Source organism: Myxocyprinus asiaticus, chromosome 3 (assembly GCF_019703515.2).
Source record: "Myxocyprinus asiaticus isolate MX2 ecotype Aquarium Trade chromosome 3, UBuf_Myxa_2, whole genome shotgun sequence".
NCBI lineage: Eukaryota > Metazoa > Chordata > Actinopteri > Cypriniformes > Catostomidae > Myxocyprinus > Myxocyprinus asiaticus.
Window position 1 is genome coordinate 3970930 of NC_059346.1, and position 23448 is coordinate 3994377.

The 23448-nt window shown below is 37.4% G+C and overlaps 1 protein-coding gene across 1 annotated transcript in view; it reads right to left on the bottom strand.

Annotated features, from left to right (window-relative positions):
- The window catches only part of LOC127423502 (LIM/homeobox protein LMX-1.2-like), a 62649-nt gene extending 40179 nt beyond the window's left edge, over positions 1 to 22470 (bottom strand). Inside the window, exons 1-2 of the mRNA XM_051667860.1 lie at positions 21934 to 22470; positions 20765 to 20951 (exon numbers count right to left, since the gene is read on the bottom strand). Coding sequence (XP_051523820.1) covers positions 20765 to 20951; positions 21934 to 22000 — 254 coding nt within the window. The 5' untranslated portion in view covers positions 22001 to 22470. The remainder of the gene's footprint in view (positions 1 to 20764; positions 20952 to 21933) is intronic.
- Between the last annotated feature and the right edge of the window lie 978 nt (positions 22471 to 23448).

Below are 23448 nucleotides of genomic sequence, written 5' to 3' on the forward strand. Positions count from 1 at the left end.
CCTCGCACGATGTCTCTGGCGCACAGACCCCAGATCAGCCCTCGAGCATCATACAGGCGCCACGCACAGTGGCAGGTCTCCGCACATCTCCCCCAAAGTGCCTCTATCCTCCTCTGTCAAAGCTCGATGCTGAAGCCCCCGCTGGGAGAAGAAGGTTAGAGCAGGGCTCAGGTTACAGACTAGAGCCTGTGTTGCTTTCTTCTGTTAGACCTCCAGCATGGACCCACTGCAGAGTCGAGACAAACCCAACCAGGGCCCGTGGCGGCTGGAGAGCCTGGGTGACCTCTGCCAGCAGGGTGTGGTGACAAGCAGCTAGCACCACAGTTGGAGAAGGATGGAGCTATGACTGGTCTCCAACAGCTTTCTTTGAGGAGCAAAGTGCCTACAGCCTAAGGGAATGGAGGTTTTATAATCTGTGGGGCAAAGAACAAGAGGCAAAGCTAAGCTAAAAGCTACGTTCTGTTGTTGATGTTCTTCGGTCTTTTCTTTTTAGCTTCTTAGCTAATCAAACAACAGGTACAGTGTTGGGGAAGCTACTTTGAAACTATAACTTGTCGAGCTAGAACCCTGCTGAAAAAAGCCAAAGCTGGTTTGCTGGTCTTAGTTGAAGCAGCCTGCTGGCCAAGCTCGACTTCAGCCTTAGTGAATGATGATTTTATGAGCTGTGAGGCAAAGACCAAGAGTTTAAAGTTTAAAAAGCTAAGCTTTGTTTATGATGTTGTTGTTCAATCACTTCTCTTCTAGCTTCTTAGCTAATCAAAAACAATAACTTAAACCAGCCAGTGCTGGTTTGCTGGTCTTAGCTGGTTTAAACTGGTCTAGTCTCCCAGCATGACCAAACTGGTCTTTATCTGCTTTAGCTGGTCAGCGAGCAGGTCTCAAAGCCTGATCAGTGGAAAAGTGTCAAAACCCCTCTAAAACCAACAAACCAGACCAGCCTGACCAGCAATCCAGCTTAGTCTGGTTTAAAAAATATATATATTTATTTTTTCAGCAGGAACCTTACTCATAATTTATAGTTGTTCAACAACAGTCAAGCTACTACAATTTTGAAAAACAAGCTACTAATAAAAAGTAGCCCAACTAACTACTTAGGGAAGCTATATGGGTCGGTGTTAGTCTCACGTAGTCCGGCCTATGACTGCGGCATAGTTCTGGGGTCTATAGCCGCTTCATTTGACCAAACACTACCCATTTAAACAGGAAAAGCCATCTAACTGACATGTAAAGTGACCAGTCACAGTCGGTTTTGTCATTACGTGGGTGTTATAAGGGCAGGGTTATAAGAAACGTATCATACATGATCATTTCTATAATGGCTCGCAAGTTTCCGCGAGGGATTGCACTGAAAACACACGGGAGAATAGCTGAAAATGTGTAGAGTCTAAGCACAACACAAAATACATCATTATAGAGAATTTCACAGACATAACTAAGTAAACAAAGCAGAGAATGCAGCTCTGCTCGTGGATGTCCACTTTACTTTCTGCTACGTGCCTCAAACAAAACTCTGAATATCTTTAAAATATTTGATGCCACTAACCTGGCAAACATATGCAAATTCTAGGATTATTTTGTCCTCAAAAAGTGTGTCAATTGTGGAAGTTCCATTGAACCAGTTGATCGAGAAAGCATTTTCCATTTTTTTTTGCTAAAAGCATCAGACAGTTAGAACACAGACTGTGGGCGATCCGTGGGCTTGTTGTCTGAAGCTGAGAATTTAATTGGTTTGTTTGTTGTTGTTGATATAGTATTTCTTTTCTAGCTTCTTTGTTAATCAAACAACAGGAACAATGTTGGGGAAGCTACTTTGACAGTAAACTTGCTAAACTTCACCCCTGCTGAAAAAAAGCTGAAACCAGCTAATACTGGTTTGCATGCTGATCTTAGCTAAACCAGCCTGCTGGCCAAGTTAGACTTCAGCTGGTCTAGCTGGTTGGATAGCAGATCTCCCAGCCTTACCAGCAGAAAAGTGTCCAAAACCCCATTAAAACCCCATTTTTTAAAAACAAAATAATTTTTTGTGGTATTCAATATTACGCCACAAATGCTGTCGAGCTTAACTTGTATTGAATCAGGAATATTCCTTTAATAATTTAAAGTAGTTCAACTAAAGTCAAGCTCGCTAATCTTTTGAAAAAGTAGTTAGCTACACAACAAGCTACTGATCAAATTTAGCTAGCTACATTGAAACTATTTGGGGCAGTCAGTGACTCATTTTTTGAATCGGTTTGTTTAAATGAACCATACGAACAAATAAATTTACTAAAATTAATTCAGTTACAACAGTATGTAAAGTTCCTCACAGAACATGGAGTTTTTGTTTGTTGATGTGTTCCAGCATAATACTTAGTCAACATAGTTAGCATTTTGTTGCTAACAAACTCGATAGCTTATCCACATGCTAGCAGTTAGCACGCTAGTATTCGTGATGAATTGAAAGCAGTGCCTCGGTGAGTCATGTTATCATGTATGTGTTCAAACTGTTCTGTAGCAATGGGTAAAGAGGTTTACTCAGATGCGGGCTAGTGTCAGAAAAGAGAAAATGACGTCCACTCACTTTCGATTGCTTGTATCAGTTTTGACGCACAACCTTCAAATTTAGCAGAGGGAAGTTACAGGCTATTTCTGGCCCAGTGAGGAGGAAGACATGGCCTACTTTGAACTGGTGACTGGTACCAGGCAATCCCCTCACACACACACACACACACACACACACACCAAACACTCTGAGGTGTGTTAAGGTCATGGAGAATGGGGAGATGTGTGTGCCAAATGCCCCTAAATCAACAAGATTTAGCCCGCAAGTGTAACTCCCCATCTTGTGCAACAGGAATCGTGGAGTATGACGATTAATCACAGACCATAGAAAGTGCAAGCAAAACCAACAGATCTGTAAAAGACTAAGGGGCCTTGGCACAAGCTGGCATAAGTTAATTAAAGGGGAACTTGTTTTCACAATTCAATCAATTCCCGATGTATAAAATCAAGTCCTATCCAACATTTATTCTCAATGAATGTATTCACACGAACATATGCCACATTATGAAAGTAAAATGGGTTGCTAGTGTCATCGCATGCTGATTGTGGAAATAAAACAGCAGATTATCAATTAAGAAACACTTACTTTTCGCCCTGCTCCTCTCACAATGCTATTTATGATATCAAATCACTTTAAATCTAGCGCATTGTAAGGCGATACATTTTAATGTTTGCATTACATAACCAACTAAATTCATAAGCTTTTTTGAGTGTGATCAAATTGCACGGTAGCTCAACTGATAGCATTTGCACTTGCGATGCAAAGGACCGCGATATGATTCCTGAAGGGTTGACATGTGAGCCGAAAGTTTCATAAAAGCACCACAAATTGCCATGGTTGCTTCAGCAATCACGTTTTTCATGTTGTATTTGCTTTCTGTGACACTATCGGTTAGGTTTAGGTTTAAGGTTTAGGGTAGGGAGGTCGGTTTTGTTGATGTTTTAGCATGTAAACGCGTTCAGCGGGAGACGCTGATATAAAACAACAGAGACTGTGTGCAACATTTAAAGCCATCCGTGAAGTGCATGTTCATACAATAACAGTCCAGCTGTCGTCAAAAACATACAAACTGAAAGGACTTCACTCGGTTTTCCGCCAAAAACTCCACATACATATATCACTACTGTATAGTTATGTAATATTCACTGTTATAATAATAATATATTTAAGCAATATCTCACATCTGTGATGCTCTATTGTGCAGCACTTTATTTGACAAAAGTAACTCCAATGTTTCATATGGATTGGATTCAAAAACACTGCCCTCAAATCATCAGTCTCACAGGATTGTATTTGAAAACTACAACATTACAAAAAATAAATAAAACAAAAAAACAGGTGTCAGTATCGGTGAGAACCGAAAAGTATCGGTACTCATACTTGGTCTCCAAAAAAATGGTATCAGGACACCCCTATAATATCATGAAGAGATCTCATTTTGTGCATTTTAAAGTGAAGTGAATGCCTGAGGTTTGATGGAGAAGTGTGGAGCGGAGGTTCTCTTCGGGGCCTGAAATCTGTCGGCATGCCGCATGCTCTTAACGGCGTACTCCCGACTGTCATCACCTCCAGCTCTGTAATCCAAACAGCGCTCACATGCACGCCTCCAACTCTGGAGAAAACCATCCGAAACCCTCCCACCTTCTTCTGTTTGAAGCTCCTTAAGGGTCAGAGAACCCAGTTGACAAATCATCTTAAGCTAAAGGAGTGAAGGAGCAAGGGAGGAGAGGAGAACATTGCGTGGGTCTGGGCACGAGAGGCTGAAACTCGATCCACAAAACAGTTTTCACAGAGAGTTGTTCTTTTTTTTTTTACCGGCGGAGGGAGAGGGGTGGACGATCATAGAGACACATAGGAAAGAAAAATCACAAATGACTGTATATGTCTCAGTTGGCAGCAATGGGATTAAAAGGAGAGTTTTGCTAAAGGAATTTTCTGGGTTCAATACAAGTTAAGCTCAATCGAAAGCATTTGTAGCATAATGTTGATTACCACAGAAAATAATTACAACTGGTCCCTCATTTAAGCAAAAATCGCATTTACAGTTAGGCACTTACAGTGGAAGTGAATGGGGCCAGTCCATAAACATTAAAACCTGTTAACATGATATTAATGTGATATAATCGCTTATAGTGTTCGCCGGTGTTATGTCGTCATGGCAACAGAGTCACAGTATTGGAAATAACCTACACAAATATGGTTTGTTAATGATTATTTTACACTAAAATCATGTTAACACACATAATGTTTATGTCTTATGGCTATACTTTTGAAACCGTGTGTATTTTTATGTTTTTAGACTGGCCCCATTCACTTCCATTTAAAGTGCCTCACTTTTTTAATTATTGAGGGAAGAGTCTAAATAATTTTTTTCGATGTTCAACATTCTGCCACTAATGCTGTCAATTAAGCTAAACTTGTTTCTACAATAACTTTATAGCTCTATAGTCTTACTGTGTTTCAACAATTGTCTCATTTGTGTCCATTTTTCTTTCTCCAGATTGGACGAGAAATTTCTGAGACTAAGTTGATGTTTAAATGAAACATAACTGAGAACTTTGGAACAATGAAAGAGTAACCTCTGACCAATAAAAGGTTCCTCTGGGGAAAGCTGCATTCGTCATTCACTGCCACACGGTTTCTCCAGAATTCGCTTGCGCCTCCAACCCCCTTGTCCACAAACTGAAGGAGCTGAAGCGTGTTTAGAGGTCCTGGCAGCCTGCTGTGGCGGGGATCCTGGATTTACACCCGGATACACGCCCCTGGACGGGCTGATCCCTTTGACAGACAGCGAGCACAGTAGATCTTGTGGTTTCTAATAAAACTGAGTGCTTGCTTTTTACAATGTGGCACCCCTGCTTGCCTTCTCATTTGCAGAAGAGTAATGGGGGGTTTGAAGAGCAGGCAAAAACGACTACTATTTAAAAGGCTTGAGATTTTCAAACTGATCTGAGGCTGACCTCTTTAAATGAACTTTTCATGACATCAGATTGCTAAGATCAGAGTAAAGCAGAGCATCTCTAGCTATCCATATCTCAAGTTTAAGGGTGCGTAAGAATGATTGGAAGAGTTACGGACACATGACACGGATATACACAAAGGTACTGATTATCACCCAAGAAGTGAGGGGACAAATATAGAAATGTCTAAAAGATGGGATGAAATAATTGTTGTTCCACCTAATGTGGAACGTTCCAACAACTTTGAGTAATGTTATGTAAAGGTTATCAACAAAACTGTTTAAAACATTATTGGAACATCCTTATAATGTTATTAGTATTCAATAAAAGTTCTCAGAAGGTTTGAAGAAAAAATTATTTTTTAGGGGGGGATTTTTCCCCTTTTTCTCCCAATTTGGAATGCCCAATTCCCAATGTGCTTTTAAGTCCTCGTGGTCGCGTAGTGATTCAACTCAATCCGGGTGGCGGAGGATGAATCCCAGTTGCCTCCGCGTCTGAGACCGCCAACCCACGCATCTTATCACGTGGCTTGTTGAGCGTGTTGCCACGGAGACATAGCGTGTGTGGAGGCTTCACGCCATCCACCACGGCAACCACGCCCAACTCACCACGTGCCCCACCGAGAACAAACCACATTGTAGCGACCACGAGGAGGTTACCCCATGTGACTCTACCCTCCCTAGCAACCGGGTCAATTTGGTTGCTCAGGAGACCTGGCTGGAGTCACTCAGCATGCCCTGGGATTCAAACTAGCGAGCTAGCGAACTCCAGGGGTGGTAGCCAGTGTATTTTACCACTGAGCTACCCAGGCCCCCGAAGAACATTTTCAGGAATGTTATGCAAACCTCAATAATGTTTTACTCACGTTAAGAAACTGGCCATTTTCATGTTCCTGCATCCAAAATGTAATGTTTGGAAAACTGTTGAGTTTGTTTATAGCTAGATGAGTAATTTGGAGTAAAAAGTAAAGTAACGAGTCAGAAGCAACACATGTATAGCGATTAAACTACTTCCTGACAGGGTGAGAAATACAAATGTTATGTTGGAAAAAACTAAGCAAATTGAGGTGTAATTTGTTGTCCTTCATAAGGTAACCATCACTATTGCTATTGCTCATGGTTAGGATTAGAGATTTGACAAACCCCTAACCCTAAGAATTAAACCCAATGTGTAACTCCTCCCGTTTGTGCTACAGACATGAATGAAACCTTAAATCATGCGGTTAGATCACAGATCTAATGGAATGTGGAAGAGATGGGAGGAGGGGGTTCTCCTGCAGACCACCTGCTCTCCACACATTAGCTCTGACCCATTGGACGTCAATACCAGGCGAGTCTGTTATGCACCTAAACTCAAGATAATGAGCTTCGTCTCAGTCCATCTGTTTAACACACTTCCAAAACTGCACTTGGCTGAGTATATGAAGGCCCCTGGATGCTGGAATCCACCTGCTCCAATATCGATTTATACGCCAGAAGGACAGAAAAAAACGCAAAGATCTCACTGCTGAATTTATCTAAAGACCAACAATGAATAACAAAATAGGTCTGCAATATATGAACACTAAGGCCATGTCCACACTAATATTTCTTTGTTGGAAACTCTGTTTTCAGTTTCCTAACATTATCATTTTCAGTATGCAGTTATGGACAGCGTTTTCAAAAGTCTACATTTTTGGAGAAGCAAAATGCTGTTGCAGTGTGAATGAGAGTTGTAAACATCGCAAAATTAATGCACTTTCAATCGAAAATGTATTAGTATGGATGTGATCTAACTAAACTATTTCTTTTCTATAATGATTTTATAAAGCCTTTGGATGTTAGCATGTGTTGTTAGCAAAAACACAGAAGCAGCTATGGAAGTAGCTAGAACAACTATACAGTCAGATATTTTTAATGATTGTACTGTATGAATTACGATAGTTTGTTTGATTGCTGTTTACTCAAATTTACAACCACAGTTAGCATGCTAACATACTGTAATGCAACACGCACGTTAGTAGAAAGCAAGCTAACATAAATAATGGTAACTTAATGAAAGTCATAAAAGGTAAGGCAGACTGTGAGCTGAGAATTTCTGTGCAAGACATAAGGACATTAAAAATGCAAAAATCCCACCACTGGATGCAACTGACGGCCAACAATGGATAAACAAAACAGGTATAAAAGTTCTGTTTGATTACACTATACAACTGAATAAAAATACATCTTAACAAACCTCACAGTAAAACATTGGCAGATTATGCACACCACTTTTTGGTTGATTCTGTAATGCCTTCGGTATGTTAGCATGTGTTGTTAACAAGGACAGAGAAAATGGGAGTAAGTAGAACATCTATGGTCAGATATGTTTAATGATTGTACTGTATGAATTACATTAGTTTGCTTGATTGCTGTTTACTCATTTAAGCGCAAATTTAGCACGCTAACATACATAATGCAACACGCTTGTTAGCAGTAAGCAAGCTAACATGCATGACGCTATTGTGACGAAAGATGTAAAAAGTAACAGGAAGATTGACAGTAATGTTTTTTTTACCCACTTTTCTCCCCAATTTTGGAATGCCCAATTCCCACTACTTACTAAGTCCTCGTGGTGGCATGGTTACACCCCAATCTGGGTGGCGGAGGACAAGTCTCAGTTGCCTCCGCTTCTGAGACTGTCAATCTGCGCATCTTATCAAGTGGCTCGCTGCGTATGACACCGTGGAGACTCACAGCATGTGGAGGCTCATGCTACTCTCCGTGATCCACGCACAACTTACCACGCGCCCCATTGAGAGCGAGAACCACTTAATCGTGACCACGAGGAGGTTACCCCATGTGACTCTACCCTCCCTAGCAACCGTTGCTTAGGAGATCAGGCTGTCACTCAGCACGCCCTGGATTTGAACTTGCGACTCCAGGGGTGGTAGTCAGCTTCAATACTCACTGAGCTACCCATACCACGACGATTAACAATAATGTTAATCTAATACTTAAATGAAAATAATTTTCTCATCAAAATACAACCAAATTACAAGTTCATTAAACACATCAGAAGATAACTGTATTATGAAATCTACAATGTTTTAACCTTTAAAGGGGAAGTGTACATTTTCTGTGCCACTACCATCACCAAACGGAGGAAGTCAAAAGGCATGACAAATTAAATACACAACAGAATAATTTTTCTTAAGCATCATAATATCAATCTCATGTTCTCTTATTTGTTAAGGAACAGAACTGCTGGGAGGCTTTTACAGAGTCCCTCACCTTCAGTTCCATATTGTTCCGTCGTCTCTTTCTTAGTGCTCATTCTCCACACGAATAAGTGGATTAGAGGAACGGCTTCCGGTGGGTACAAAGCGACAGGGGAGCTCCGTGTCACAGTGAGTGATAAAAGTGTGGGGCTCAACTCTACAGCCGGGGCGGAAACACGGGGGTCATACCGCTAATCCCATTATAGACACAACAGACCACAAGAAAAACCGAGAGCATCTGGGTGGTGCAGAGAAAAGGAGGGGAACTCAAGCAGTTCGGCGGGCCTAAAAGGAGAATTTTATTGCTCAGAAGTTGCTCTTTCAGAGATTTTATGGAGCTCTCAGTTATATTTCATTGAAGCGTCAACTTAGTGGCAGATGTTACTTTTACAACCGCTCTGTTCTGGTCAAAAAAGACCCAGAGGAGTACAGTAGATATACAGCACACCTCCATTTTGGATTATATGCATGAACAAATAACATTTTTTTCATGCATATATGACATTTGTTTTTCACACTTAACACAAGCTTTTAGAGTAGCATTTCATCTGTTAAGAGCACCACCTATATGTCAGTGGTGGTACTGCTCTTCATTTTGAGTGAAAAAGCTGATAATTGGAATATTTACACATTGTATCTGTTTGAAATAAATACAGAATCATGGTTTATATTCTAAAAGATTTTTAAATCAGAATATAAATGGGTGAATATCCAATAGACTTCCATTGAAAAGGTTTTTTGGCCTGTAAGCAGGGCTGTTGCAAGAAATTCTGGGCCCCCTTACTATATATTGCTCTGGACCCCTTACCTATTAAAATAATACAGTTTCAAATTTGTTGTGCACCCCCCTGGACATTTGGGCCCCTAGAATCATTACCACCTTTCACCCCACGGTCCTGCCTGTAAGCAACCATCCAGTAATGCCCCAGACACCACCTGTAAGCAACATCCTTGTAACCACCCAAAACACCCTGACACTGCATAAATATAAACAAGTATAATACAAATAAATGTAATTTATTTCTTTTATTTATTCGTTTATTCATTGTTGTGGAGAATGCAAAGGCATTTTTGCCAAATACAAGATTAAGACGTTTTTCCACTGCTTTTAACAAGTCAAAAAATGACCCGAACATAACAGGAGGGTTTAAGTTATTTACCAGCTCATCTGGAAGAGCATGGCACTAGCAATGCCAAGATCATAGGTTCGATTCCCAGGTAAACCACACACTGATACAATGTATACTCCCTCAGATCATTTACACTTTGGAGAGTTGAGTGAGAAATGTTTGTCTGATGGCAGACTGTAGTATCTTGGCAAATCTGAGCACAGTTTGAGTCATTATTGAGATCTCTTCTGAAACTCTTGGGGAGACACATGTGAGATTGCTAGGGTTTTTGTGTCATCATAGGAAATGTGCTAGATTGACCTGCTGGTGAGATGCCGTGTGTGTTTGCATGTTTGTAGACTCTCACATATTCACGACAATCTTTCTCTCCTCAAATGATCTGTATGAAGCAAAGTGAAATTTACCGCACGCTAGGCTGCGCCCTACTTCCCATGCAGGGCTAGAATGTGTGACGAGGGTGTGAGAGCAGGTCTGCAGGTACACAGCACCTGGGTGGAAGCACTTGACAGAGTCATGCCAACCTCTCTTCACAGCTGGGTGACAGCAGCAGCGAGAGGTGATGTTTGATAAAACATTCCAGCCCAGAAACAGAGAGAGAGAGAGAGAGAGATGTAGAAAGCCTAAACTGCTATGAAGACATCCAGCAAAACTTCCATCGAAAAACACCACAAATCTAAATTTTAAGTAGATACACTGTAAAAAAAATTATGTTAAAACATATTCCAGGTTCAATACTAGTTAAGCTCAATCGACAGCATTTTTGGCATAATGTTGATAACCACAAAAATGTATTTTGACTCGTCCCTACTTTTCTTTAAAAAAGGAAGCAAAAATTGAGGTTACAGTGAGGCACTTACAATGGAAGTAAATGAGGCCAATATTTGGAGGGTTTAAAGGCAGAAATGTGAAGCTTATAATTTTATAAAAGCACTTATATTAATTCTTCAAATAAAACGTGGGTTTAATTTGAGCTGTAAAGTTGTTTTTTACGGTCGTTTTAGGGTTTTTCAACAATGTGTCATCATGGCAACAAAGTTGTAAAATTAGTTTAACTTTACACAGAAAAGGTTAGTAAGCAATTTTATCACGCTAAAATCAGATTGGCCTTCCACTTCCATTGTTAGTGCCTCACTGTAACTCACTTTTTTTTTTTTTAAAGAAAAGGAGAGACAAGTCAATATATATATATATATATATATATATATATTAACAAAAATTATGCAACAAATGCTGTCAATTGAGCTTAACTTGTATTGAACCAGGAATATTCCTTCAAATTCACAGCTCAGGGCAACACACGTGGCACTAAAATTATGCAAAACTAAACAACATAAAATGTAACACACCTCAATGTACAAAATTGATTTTAAAAAGAAGAATCATAAATATTTCAGTAAAATATAGTTCAGTAAAATATAGTGACGGGAAATGTGATGGGTCGCACTGTGACTTCAACACCAAATGAACGTTTTTTTAACATAATTTTAACAATAGTTTATCATAAAAGTACATGTATTGTATTGTTAAACATAATATACATTTTAATTGTTAACAATGAGGTTAATTTTAAAATCAAGAAAGAAAGAAAGAAAGAAGAAAAAAGAATGAAGAAAGAATTAAAAAGAAAAAAGAACGCAAGAAAGAACGAAATAAAAAATTATGTAAGAAAGAAAGAGAGAAAGAAAGAACGAAAGAATGAAAAAAGAAAAAAGAAAAAAGAAAAAAGAAAAAATTATGTAAGAAAGAAAGAGAGAAAGAAAGAACGAAAGAATGAAAAAAGAAAAAAGAAAAAAGAAAAATTATGTAAGAAAGAAGAAAAAATGAAGAATGAAAGAATGAATGAAAAAAGAAAAAAGAACATAAGAAAGAAAGAAAGAAAAATAATCTAAGAAAGAAAGAAAGACAGAAAGATACTGAGAGGTTTTTGAGTTTGTATTTCACACTTTCTCTTAAATGAGGCCACAGCATGCAGAGAACGATCACACACACACACACACACACACACACATTTAAATTATGGGGACACTAGAAATGTCCTCATAAACCACTTAAACCTGCCTACACAAACACACACACACACACACACACAAACACACACACACACACACACACACACACACACACACACACACACACATACACAAACACATGCACATACACAAACACACGCACATACACAAACACACACACACACACAAACACACACACACAAAGACACACACACAAACACACACACACACACACACACAAAGACACACACACAAAAACACACACACACACACACACACACACACATGTTGGTGCAGCTATCATTATGAGGACTCTCCATAGACATAATGATTTTTATACTGTATGAACTATAGATTCTATCCCCTAACCCTAACCCTACCCCTAAACCTAACCCTCATAAAAAACGTTCTGCATTTTTACATTTTCAATAAAACATCGTTTAGTATGTTTTTGAAGTGATTTGAATTATGGGGACACTAGAAATGTCCTCATAAACCACATTTATAGAATAATACCCTTGTAATTACCAGTTTGTAACCTAAAAAAAAAAGTCCTCATAAACCACTTAAATCTGCCCACACCCACACACACAAACACCCACACATACACACAAACACACACACCCAAACACACACACACACACACACAAACACACGCACAAACACACATACACTCAGCTCCTGTCTGTTCTCTCATAAATCTATTATTCCATTCACAGGCTGTAAGACTCACCTGCACACTCAATGGCCACATATTGTAAATAATACTGCCAAGGATTACAATTATGGTGTAGTATCCATACATTCCTAAAATACCACTCATCTGCTTTGTTAATCTGATACTATAGATGAAAATGAGATAATATGAGTGCTTTGCTCTAATAAGTAGAGCAGTTCCTGTTCAATGAACGTAGCAATGAATGCTAAGTATCATCATGCACTGTTATGTTTCTTTAAATACTTGTTCATTCAAGATCCTTTTTACTTGAGGTGTTTCGAATACATTTCTTTTGTTATTGATACTTCAGTTAACTGAGTTCAGTGGAGTGCAAGTTTAAACCTGAATTTTGAAACGTCCCAAAACTACAATAACGTACTAACACTGATTCACATCGAGAGCTGGAGGGCAGCACAGCGAGTGAAATAACAAGTCATTAAAGCATCTATACTGACTTTACATGCGGTCAGAATTTACTAGTGTTTACTTCACAAGACCTCAAAGAAGAAAAAAAAAAAGAGAGAGCCAAACAGGTTTCATACTTGCCTGGTCGAACGTGATGCATGACGGCAAAATGTGCATAATCACAAAGTAAGTGTAGTTACGACAAAAATGTGTGATATGATATAACTTAAAAAATAAAAATCTGCTGTAACAGAGGCTATCAATTACATAAACACTTATTTAACATTTGTATTACAGTGTTTATGCTTTAGCCATTACAGTGGCCTTTATATTATATTTAGACATTTAACAATATAGAAACATCTATCAATATTTGTCTGCAGAAGCAACTTGGCTTGATATTTAAAAAAATAAATAAAAAAAATCCAGGAATGGGCCATAGAAGATAAAAAAATCTGATTCCCACATCGTTTCTGAAGGGCTAATAAACGTGTTTGTTGTTTCTGTAAACTGAACTGAATCAGAATCTGAAGAGAAAAAGAAGAGAGAACTCTATCCTGAAGATCAGGGTTCAGACTCTTATAGCAGCGGGGTAGAGAAATACTTTTCTCAATAACTCATAACTGAACGCGGCAGCTAGAATTTACCAAAACATCCAGCCAGTGCATGCAAGCAGTGCAATATTACAAAATCGAAACCTCTTCATTTTACATTGAAAGTGCCAAAATAGTTTAATGCATTGAACTCAAAGTCAAGAAGAAAAAAAAGCGTTGTGGATATGTTTCCTAAGGGTCCACCAATGTTTGTAAAGTGGCAAAAATTTTCTCTTACATATAGAGGGCTATAGCACTGTTTAGCATCCCTCTGGGATTGGTTTCCTGCCATATCAGAATTTATGGAAAAATTGTTCTTAAGAGCAGTTCTTGTGGGCACCAAATTGTGCATGCTGAATATTTCCCAGCATCAATTTTTATTTTTTTACTTTTAAAGCAATCAGAATCAGAATGAGCTTTATTGCCAAGTGTTCTCATGTACACAAGAAAATTTTTTTTTTTTTTTTGGTGCTAGTAGAAACAAGTGCACACAGAACATTACAGTGAGACAGAATATTAAACAAGGTAAGAGTATAAACAGACATACAAATAGTAGGACATATAACATGTACATGTGCAAGTGGTAATGCATGTGCAAGGTAGGGGTATGTACAGTTATTGAATAATATGTGAATTTACATATGTACATGAGATATGTATTTACATTATTTCACTATGGGGAAGTCCTGAGGCAGTTTAATTGTTCATGAGGAAAATGACCTGAGGGTAAAAACTGTTCTTGTGCCTGGATGTCCTGGCACTCAGTGCTCTGTAGCGCTGGCCAGAGGGCAACAGTTCAAAGAGGGAGTGGGCAGGGTGTGTGGGGTCCAGAGTGATTCTACCTGCATGTTTCCTCACTCTGGAGACGTACAGGTCTTGGAGGGTGGGCAGGGGGGGCACCAATATTCCTCTCAGCTGTCCTGACTGTCCGTTGTAGTTTCCTTCTGTCTGATTTGATGACTGAACCAAACCAGACAGTTATAGATGTACACAGGACAGTTATTTCTCCTGAAGTCCACTATCACCTCCACTGTTTCAAGTGTGTTCAGCTCAAGGTTGTTGTGACTGCACCAGACAGGCAGCTGATCAACCTCCCATTTGTATGCAGACTCATCACTGTCGCGGATGAGGCCGATGACCGTGGTGTCATCTGCAAACTTCAGGAGCTTGACAGTGGGGTCTTTTGCAGTGCAGTCATTCATGTACATTGGAGAGAGAAAGCATCCCTGAGGAGCACCAGTGCTAATAGTGAGGCTCCCGGATGTGAGTTTCCCCAGTCTCACTAACTGTTGCCTATCTGTCAGAAAACTGGTGATCCATCGACAGATTGGGGTGGGCACGGAGACCTGGGTCAGTTTGGTTGAGAGAAGATCAGGCATGATGGTATTGAAGGCTGAACTGAAGTCCACAAATAGGATCCTTGCATAAGTCCCAGGTCTGTCGAGGTGTTGCAGGATATAATGCAGTCCCTTATTGACAGCATCATCGACAGATCTGCTTGCTCGGTAAGCAAACTGAAGGGGGCCCAGCAGGGGTCCAGTGATGTCCTTCAGGTAGGCCAAAACCAGTCTCTCAAACAACTTCATGACCACAGATTTGAAAGCGAAAGGTCTGTAGTCATTAAGTCCTATAATTTTAGTATTTTTGGGGACCGGAATGATGATGGAGCGTTTGAAGCAGCAGGGAACTTCACACTGCTCCAGTCATCTATTGAAGATCTGTGTGAAGACGGGGGCCAGTTGGTCAGCGCAGACACTCAGACAGGTAAAACACTGCCTGGGCCTGAAGCTTTCCTAGTATTTTGTTTCCGAAAGACCTGACACACATCCTCTTCACAGATCATAAGTGCAGATTGAGTAGCAGGAGGGGGGATGAGGGGGTTCCAGGAGGTGTTGGTGTGTGTGTGAAGTGAAGATCAGAGCGGGGGAAGGGTGTGAGACTGGGCTTTTCAAACCTGCAGTAAAACACATTGAGTTCATCAGCCATTAGTTGACTCTCTACAGAGTGAGGGGGAGTTGTCTTGAACTTCCTGGCCTGGTTGTTCAATGTTTTATCCCCACTTCTGTAAGCATCCTCTTTGGCATGACAAAGCTGTCTGAGTTTTCCTGTAAACCATGGTTTATTGTTATTGAATGATAAAAATGTCCTAATAAGGATGCACATATCTTCACAGAAACTGATATATGATGTCACAGTATCTGTGAGCTCATCCAGGCAACACTCCAATCAGTGCAGTCAAAGCAGGCTTGTAGTTCCAGCTCTGCTTCATTGATCCATCTCTTTACAGACCTTACTACGGGCTTAGCTGATTTTAGTTTCTGCTTGTAGGTCAGGAGAAGATGAACCAGACAGTGATCAGAGAGTCCTAAAGCTGCACGTGGGACAGAGCGATATGTATCCTTTACAGTGGTGTAGCAGTGATCCAGTGTATTTCTGTCTCTGGTAGGGCATGTGATGTGTATTTTGCCAGTTCACGGGTAAGGTTAGCTTTATGAAAATCTCCCAGAATAATGATAAGAGAGTCTGAGTGTTGTTGCTCCATGTCTGTGATGTGATCAGCCAGCTGTTGCAATGCTGCATACACGCACGCTTGTGGTGGGATATAAACACTCACCAGAATGAACGAAGAAAACTCCTGTGGTGAGTAGAAAGGCTTATAGTTGATGAAGAGTGCCTCTAAATTAGGACAGTACATCTTCTTCAATGCTGTTACATCTGTACACCAACTTTCGTTGACGTAAAAACACGTTACACCACCTCTCGTTTTCTCCAATAACTCCTTGGTTTCCGTGAAACACAGAGCAGCGGAGTTAGAAAAGTCCTTATTTTTTTGAGTGAGCAGAAGCAGTTCATCTGTTTTGTTGGCGAGGGAGCGGACATTCGCCAGATGAATACTCAGCCATGTTGACGAAGCTTCACAAGTGCACCGGCTCGCTTCCCTCGCTTGCGTCTCTTGGAGCACTTGTAGAACATCGCTCTGTCTCCAACTAAGATGTCTAACAAAACATCTGAATAATCAAACACTGGCAAAAAAATGATCAGGTATGCTCTGCCGAATATTCAGCAGTTCATCCCTGGTGAAACTGATCGGGATAGAGTGACAAAAAACATGACAAACAAACAAAAGTAACAAAAACACAAGAGAGCTCCACACACCGAAGGCGCCATCTTGAGATATATCAATATAGCCACCATGGAGAAATCAAGTTTATTTAGATTATAATAAATGACTATAACACTTTCCATACTGTCACCCTAATTGGTATATTATATGTGTGCTCCGGCTATACTGAATTTGGATGCTATACTGTGCTGAAAATACAATAAAATATTTTACAAAATTGCAATTGTATACTGTACATGGAGATATCAACAGAATTAGCAGCACTGACTAGATCCCTTTTCCGACAACATGCAGTACAACCTTAAGTCCAAAATCACTGAAAACCCAAATAAGTTGACTTTACTCAACTGATTTAAGTAAACTCGTTCCCTCAATTGAATTGAGCAATGGCGTCTCCAGAACTTAAGTTGGTGTTCATATAGAAGTAACTTAACTATTTAAGTTAAGATAACATGATGCAAGTAGACTCAGATTTGCTATTTAAATACTGTTGTTTCTACTTAATAATTTCAGTTGAACTGACTCAAATTTAGATCATACAATAACACAGCTCAAATAAAGAAGATTATAACTGATTAATCATAAATTAAACTTAATTCTCCACAGAAAGGCATAAACACCTGTACTTCAGTTGCACATGCACAAGGAGAACTGAGATCACTTGAATGGTGACATCACACGGTACAACTAATTTCCAACAACTACAAAAAATAAACATACTGTAATAATACTATAAAAGAGTTAAAACCTGCTATGAATTCTTAATAACAACTATTTAAATGCCTACATAAGTTCCTTTTGACCAAGGAAATATCATTAAATAATTAAAGCGCATGGGATTATTCTCCAAAGCCTAAATTTTGTACTCAATCGTTTGAGTTATTAACACTTAAAATCTTAAGTCTATGGATTTTTAAGATAAATACGTTCAAGAAGCATAGATATTTTTTTAAATTACATTTCCAGTAATGACAACATACAGTGATGATCTCGGTTACTGTAGAACAATATTTAAACTATATTAAGTTTAAACGTGTCTTGTCATGTCATGAACTGAAAGTGGAATCAACACGAAATTGTGCACGCTTATCCAATATAATTGAGAAGATCTCTGGCATTCAGTCAAGCAAAGAGAATCAACCACGAATGATACAAATCCCTGATTGTAGTTGTTTACGTAACCTTTTTCGCCAAACAACACAATTCAGCTCAAACATAAATGTCAAATTGTACTTTCTCAACATTCTAAGCAGCACGGTGTTGTGGTTACTACAGCCATATTCAGAGGACTGGAGGATGTTTGTGTTATTTTGTTTTGAAACTCATTACATCACTGTCTGTTCCCTCAAGACAGCTCAAAAATGAGCCTGCTGTGATGTAGACAGTAAAACACACGCAAAACATATCAGACAATGGACAGCAAAAGCACATATAACTAGTTATTAATAACTAATTTGTCACATTAACTGTGGAGGACATGTTCCACTAACATGTAACAACCATAAAGTGAGCAAATATGATGTGTTTACATTTTGATGATCATATTTTAAACCTAACAAACTTAAATGCTTTGCTCAAAAAGTGTGCTTTTGATATCTTTCTTTAAAATGCCAGTTACTTTAATATTTTGTTATTGACAGCAATGACCAAAAATAAGTTATTTGTATACAAATAAATACAATTAATTAACAACAGTAAACAATAAGACAAACAATCATTCTAATCTTCTCCAATATATATATATATATATATATATATATATATATATATATATATATATATATATATATATATATATATATATTATTTACTAAATAATTGTTGTATTACTTAGTAGGCTACTTATGTAATTAGGCTAAGATGCAGGCCTAATATAAATACTGCTTCTTCTTTTTTTTTTTTTCTTTTATAAAATATGGCTGTGTTAATTGTACTGTTCGAGTCATTACAAACGAGTCTGTCAATGAGAGCGATTTAAGAACAGATGACTCGCGTGATTTAAACGCGGATAATTACAGGGCACCGCGCGCGTCCTGCGGCTGTCTGAGGGGGCTTGTTAATCTCACTAAAATGAGAGCCATAAAAAGCAGGTCGGGTGTGAATTAAGAGTTAAGTGCCTCATCATTGCAAATAAATACTACTTTAAAAGGGATTTACAAATAACAAGCCGTTAAAGCCTTTTTTACAGTTGAATGGATGTGTGGCGCAGTGTAAAGTAATGGACAGGGTGTGCAATTTAATGTGTGAATAGGATAAACAAATAGAGGCCTATATAGCCCATTCTATAATCGTGCAATATTTATCTCTAGGATATATGCTACTGTGTGTGTGGCTATCTAGCAAATATTTTAATTGTTACATTTTAATTGTATAATTTACCTTTAGACAAAACTTTAAAAACTGCTATAACACGTTGGACATTGTTTTTGTTTTGTTTTGTTTAATAGGCTATAGCTGCACGTGTTTGGGTTTTATTGACAGGTAGCTATTCTATATTTTTGAAAACAGTGGCATTATCAATAAGTAAGGCTTCTGGATAAAACCAATACAGCAGCACACAGCAAAGCTATGACAGACTGTCAAACCACACCATTAAAATAAACTCATTTAATTGTGCGCCAGTTTAATCAGTTGCAATAGTTCGGTTATGCACGCATGCCCATGCAATTCAGTGGAACATTCGCTCGCTATAATGTCGGATGAGACACGGTGATGTTGCACATTGCTCAATGTCAGACTTCATGCAGGAGCGATAATGTCGCAATGATTGAAGAAGCGATTTTTAAAGGATCTGGACAAAGAGAGTCTAAACATTTTACAAGCGTAAAGAGCAGAAGAACTAGAAACACAGTGGACTGGAAACACTGTCTGTGCATTAGTCTACAACACAAACACACACTTTTCATCATCTAACAATTTGCATATGCGAGCTCATTTTCATATAAGCTACTTCGTGTAAGTTTTATAAAAGATTAAAAAAAAACAGCAATACTTATTATTATTTTTATTATTATTTGTATTATTATCATCATCAATATTTTATCATAGCACTACTTTTATTGTTCTTTTTATTGTTCTTTAATGGTTTGATCGTTGTCAGTTTTTTGTATTGCTTTATTGATCTTAAATGTAATGATCAATAATTGATTTGTTACTTAAGTTAATTCATTTAGTCATAATGATCGTATTATGGTGTTAATTTAATATGATTTCGATTCTCATTGTGCTTTAAAGCAAGCTACGTAAAAGTCGTATTAAATTAAATTATATGCTTTATGCATTTTATTTGCTTTCATACTATTCCCAAACATATATAGGCTAATAATAATAATAATAATAATAATAATAAATATAATAATAATCATCATCATAATAATAATAATAATAATAATAATAATAAAAATAAAAATAATAGTAATAATATAATGATAATAATAATAAATATAATAATAATAATAATAAAATAAAAATAAAAATAATAGTAATAATATAATGATAATAATAATAAATATAATAATAATAATAATAATAATAATAATAATAAAATACATAATAATAATAGTAAAAATATAATAATAATAATAATAAATATAATAATAATAATAATAATAATAATAAAATAAAAATAATAATAAATATTATAATAATAAAATAATAAAATAAATAATAATAATAATAGTAATATAATAATAATAATAATAATAATAATAATAATAATAATAATAATAATGTTGTCGCCAATTTCAACCAGCGACAAATAGGCCTATTTGGTGAAAAGTTTATAGGGCATGTTTTGTAAAACAACAACCATAAATATTCCGTTTAAAATATTGCCTTTACACACACACACACACACACACACACACACACACACACACACACACACACACACACACACACACACCTGAACACTGTATCAAAAAGTGAATTAACTTTGCGCTTGTCTTTCACAGGTGAAACTGACCCAGCTGCTGGAATTACTCGTGAAAGAAGAGTCGAAGTGATTCAGACACACATCTAAGAGGAAGAAATCGTGTCTTACTGTTGGTAGTCGTGTTTACAGTAAAGTTTCCGATCTCTGGAGTAACAGCTCATGGTGAGAGGCTGCTGACACACCGCACACTGCAAACACTCCTCGTGCCATGAAGACTCGTTCACCCTCATGAGGAATCGATCAGAAATGGGTCTCTGGCATCCTTCACACACATTCTGATGAGCACAATCTGAACCTGAGAAACATAATCAGCACATTGTCATTTATTTCTTATCTAAACATTCGAAACCAAAGGTCAAATCACAAAAACTAAATGGCTGCAGTTTATTTAGCATAGATTTGATCAAATATTTTCAAGTATTATTGATATTATGAACTCCAAATTAGACTTGTAATTAGGTTTGCAAATGCAGGTTGAACCTTATTACATTCATTAAAAAAATTAACAAGGGTACTCATAGTTTCATAATTTTAACCATGCTATATTTGCACCACACCCAGTTAATAATCCATTTTTTCCACTGAATATTAAATATTGTGTGTGTGTGTGTGTGTGTGTGTGTGCATGTTACGTAATTGTGTCACACTTCACATTACAGTGTTCATGCAAATAGCCTAAATGAGTAAACACGAATAGTTATAATTAACATCGCGTAATATGTCATTGTTTTTTTTGCACATTTTTATTGTTATTACTATAATTGTAGTGACATGTAGTAGCCTATACTACACTGTAAAAAGCATAGGAACCTTATTCTATATGTCTTATACTTTATTTAAGAATTCTTACCTTATAACAATATATTTCTACCTCAACAGACCATTATTGTTGTTGTTGTTATTATTATTATTATTATTATTATTATTATTATTGTGCCTTGTCTTGTTGATTCAGTCGTTTTAAATAATATTTCTGACTAGGTTTTTATACTATATATCTTATACTATTCTAATAGAAATTCTTACCCCCCTAAAAATAATCTGTTTGACCTGAAATGGCCATTAAAAAATTTTTTTTGTTGTTGTTGTAAACTTAATGTTGTCAGATTCATTCAGTCATGCTGTAATAAATAATATTTTTGGCTTGGTTTTTAAATAAAAACCAGTTTATTTATGAAATTTATTTTTATGTTATATAAGTTATATATCCACATTTTTACAGCTGCATTTTGTAAAGTGTCAACCATTCTATATTTTTGTAAAGTTATAAAACTTACCAAACATCACCCCCAGAGAGGCTGGCCCTGTTCTTAACTGATCTTCAATTTTGATTCCGTCCAGCATCTTGATTCAGGTGGATTCTGGACAGTGACTCTCGACTGACCTGTTGCAATGTACAGAATAATTTACAGCCACAGAAAGCGTCCAGATTCAGTCTTCTACAAACCAAAATAATGCGTCACATTGACCGTGTCGAGATAGAAACAAAAAGTAAACGTTCTTGATTTTTGCTTCGCCTATTCTACGAGGCTTTGCGACGAAAACACTGTATTTTTAAATCGTAAAAATGAGCATATATGATGCGATGCGTTCCAGATTACGCAGAAACTTGATTCTGAATCTTCGAACCGAATCTTTGGAAAGAAAGAATAAGTAAGCGTCCTGCAAGGGGTTCCTGTCTTTCCCTTTTAAACCCAACGCACAATATGACTAAATGTCCTCAGAAAACAATTCGAGTACATCCAAGAGAAACGGAAGGTGCAAGTCAGCTGTGAACTCCTCTGTGAGTGTGTCATGAGTCCAGTGCCCCTCTTGAGGAGTCCGTGATGGGCTCTGAACTTCCCCCACTGATCGCGTCACTCTCCGGGACTTCATCTGATGCTATTGGTGCTGGATCAGAGGAGAAGAACCGCCTACAACATCAGACCTGCAGTGCACCCGATTTTGGCGACAAATGGACACGAGTTAAAATATAAATATATTTAGTTAACAATTCTTTGTATATATATATAAGTACGCCATCCACTGTGGTAACATCTCAAACAACTGGTTTTATTCAAGGCAAAATATTAAATCTCGCGACAATAGGTTACAGCAGCAGAAGTAGGCTAATTTAAGAGTCAGGTCTGGTAATGTATTTGGGATATCCAGAGTTTGGTATGCTCCTTTCAAAAGCGATATCAAATACGACAATACATAGTACATTATTATAAACAATAACAAATATAATAAACAATTAATAAGAATAAATAAAACAAACATGTTGACTTTTCAGTGATATAATAATAATAATAATAATAATAATAATAATAATAATAATATTGTATTATTATTGGGGGGCATTTTTGTTTTGTAGTATAGAGGTGTCAGTGATTATAAAATATATAAAAATAGCCTATCCTACTCTTAATACATATGAAATAAAAATATTAAGTTTCATTGTTATTAACTATTTATAGTTATATCATTTATCAATTATTGTACAAATAGACTAGATATGTTACATGCTGTTTATAACATGTTTATAACATTTGCAAATTTTTATAGGTTTGGAACTTAAAGAAATATTCCGGGTTCAATACAAGTTAAGCTCAATCGACAACATTTGTGGCATAATGTTGATCACGAAGAAAAAAAAAAAGAAAAAAAAAAGAAAAAAAAAAAAATCAAGGTTCCAGTGAGGCATTTACAATAGAAGTGAATGGGAGCCAATCCGTAAACATTAAAATACTCGCTGTTTCAAAAGGATAGGCACAAGACATAAACAATATAACATGATTTTAGTGTCATAA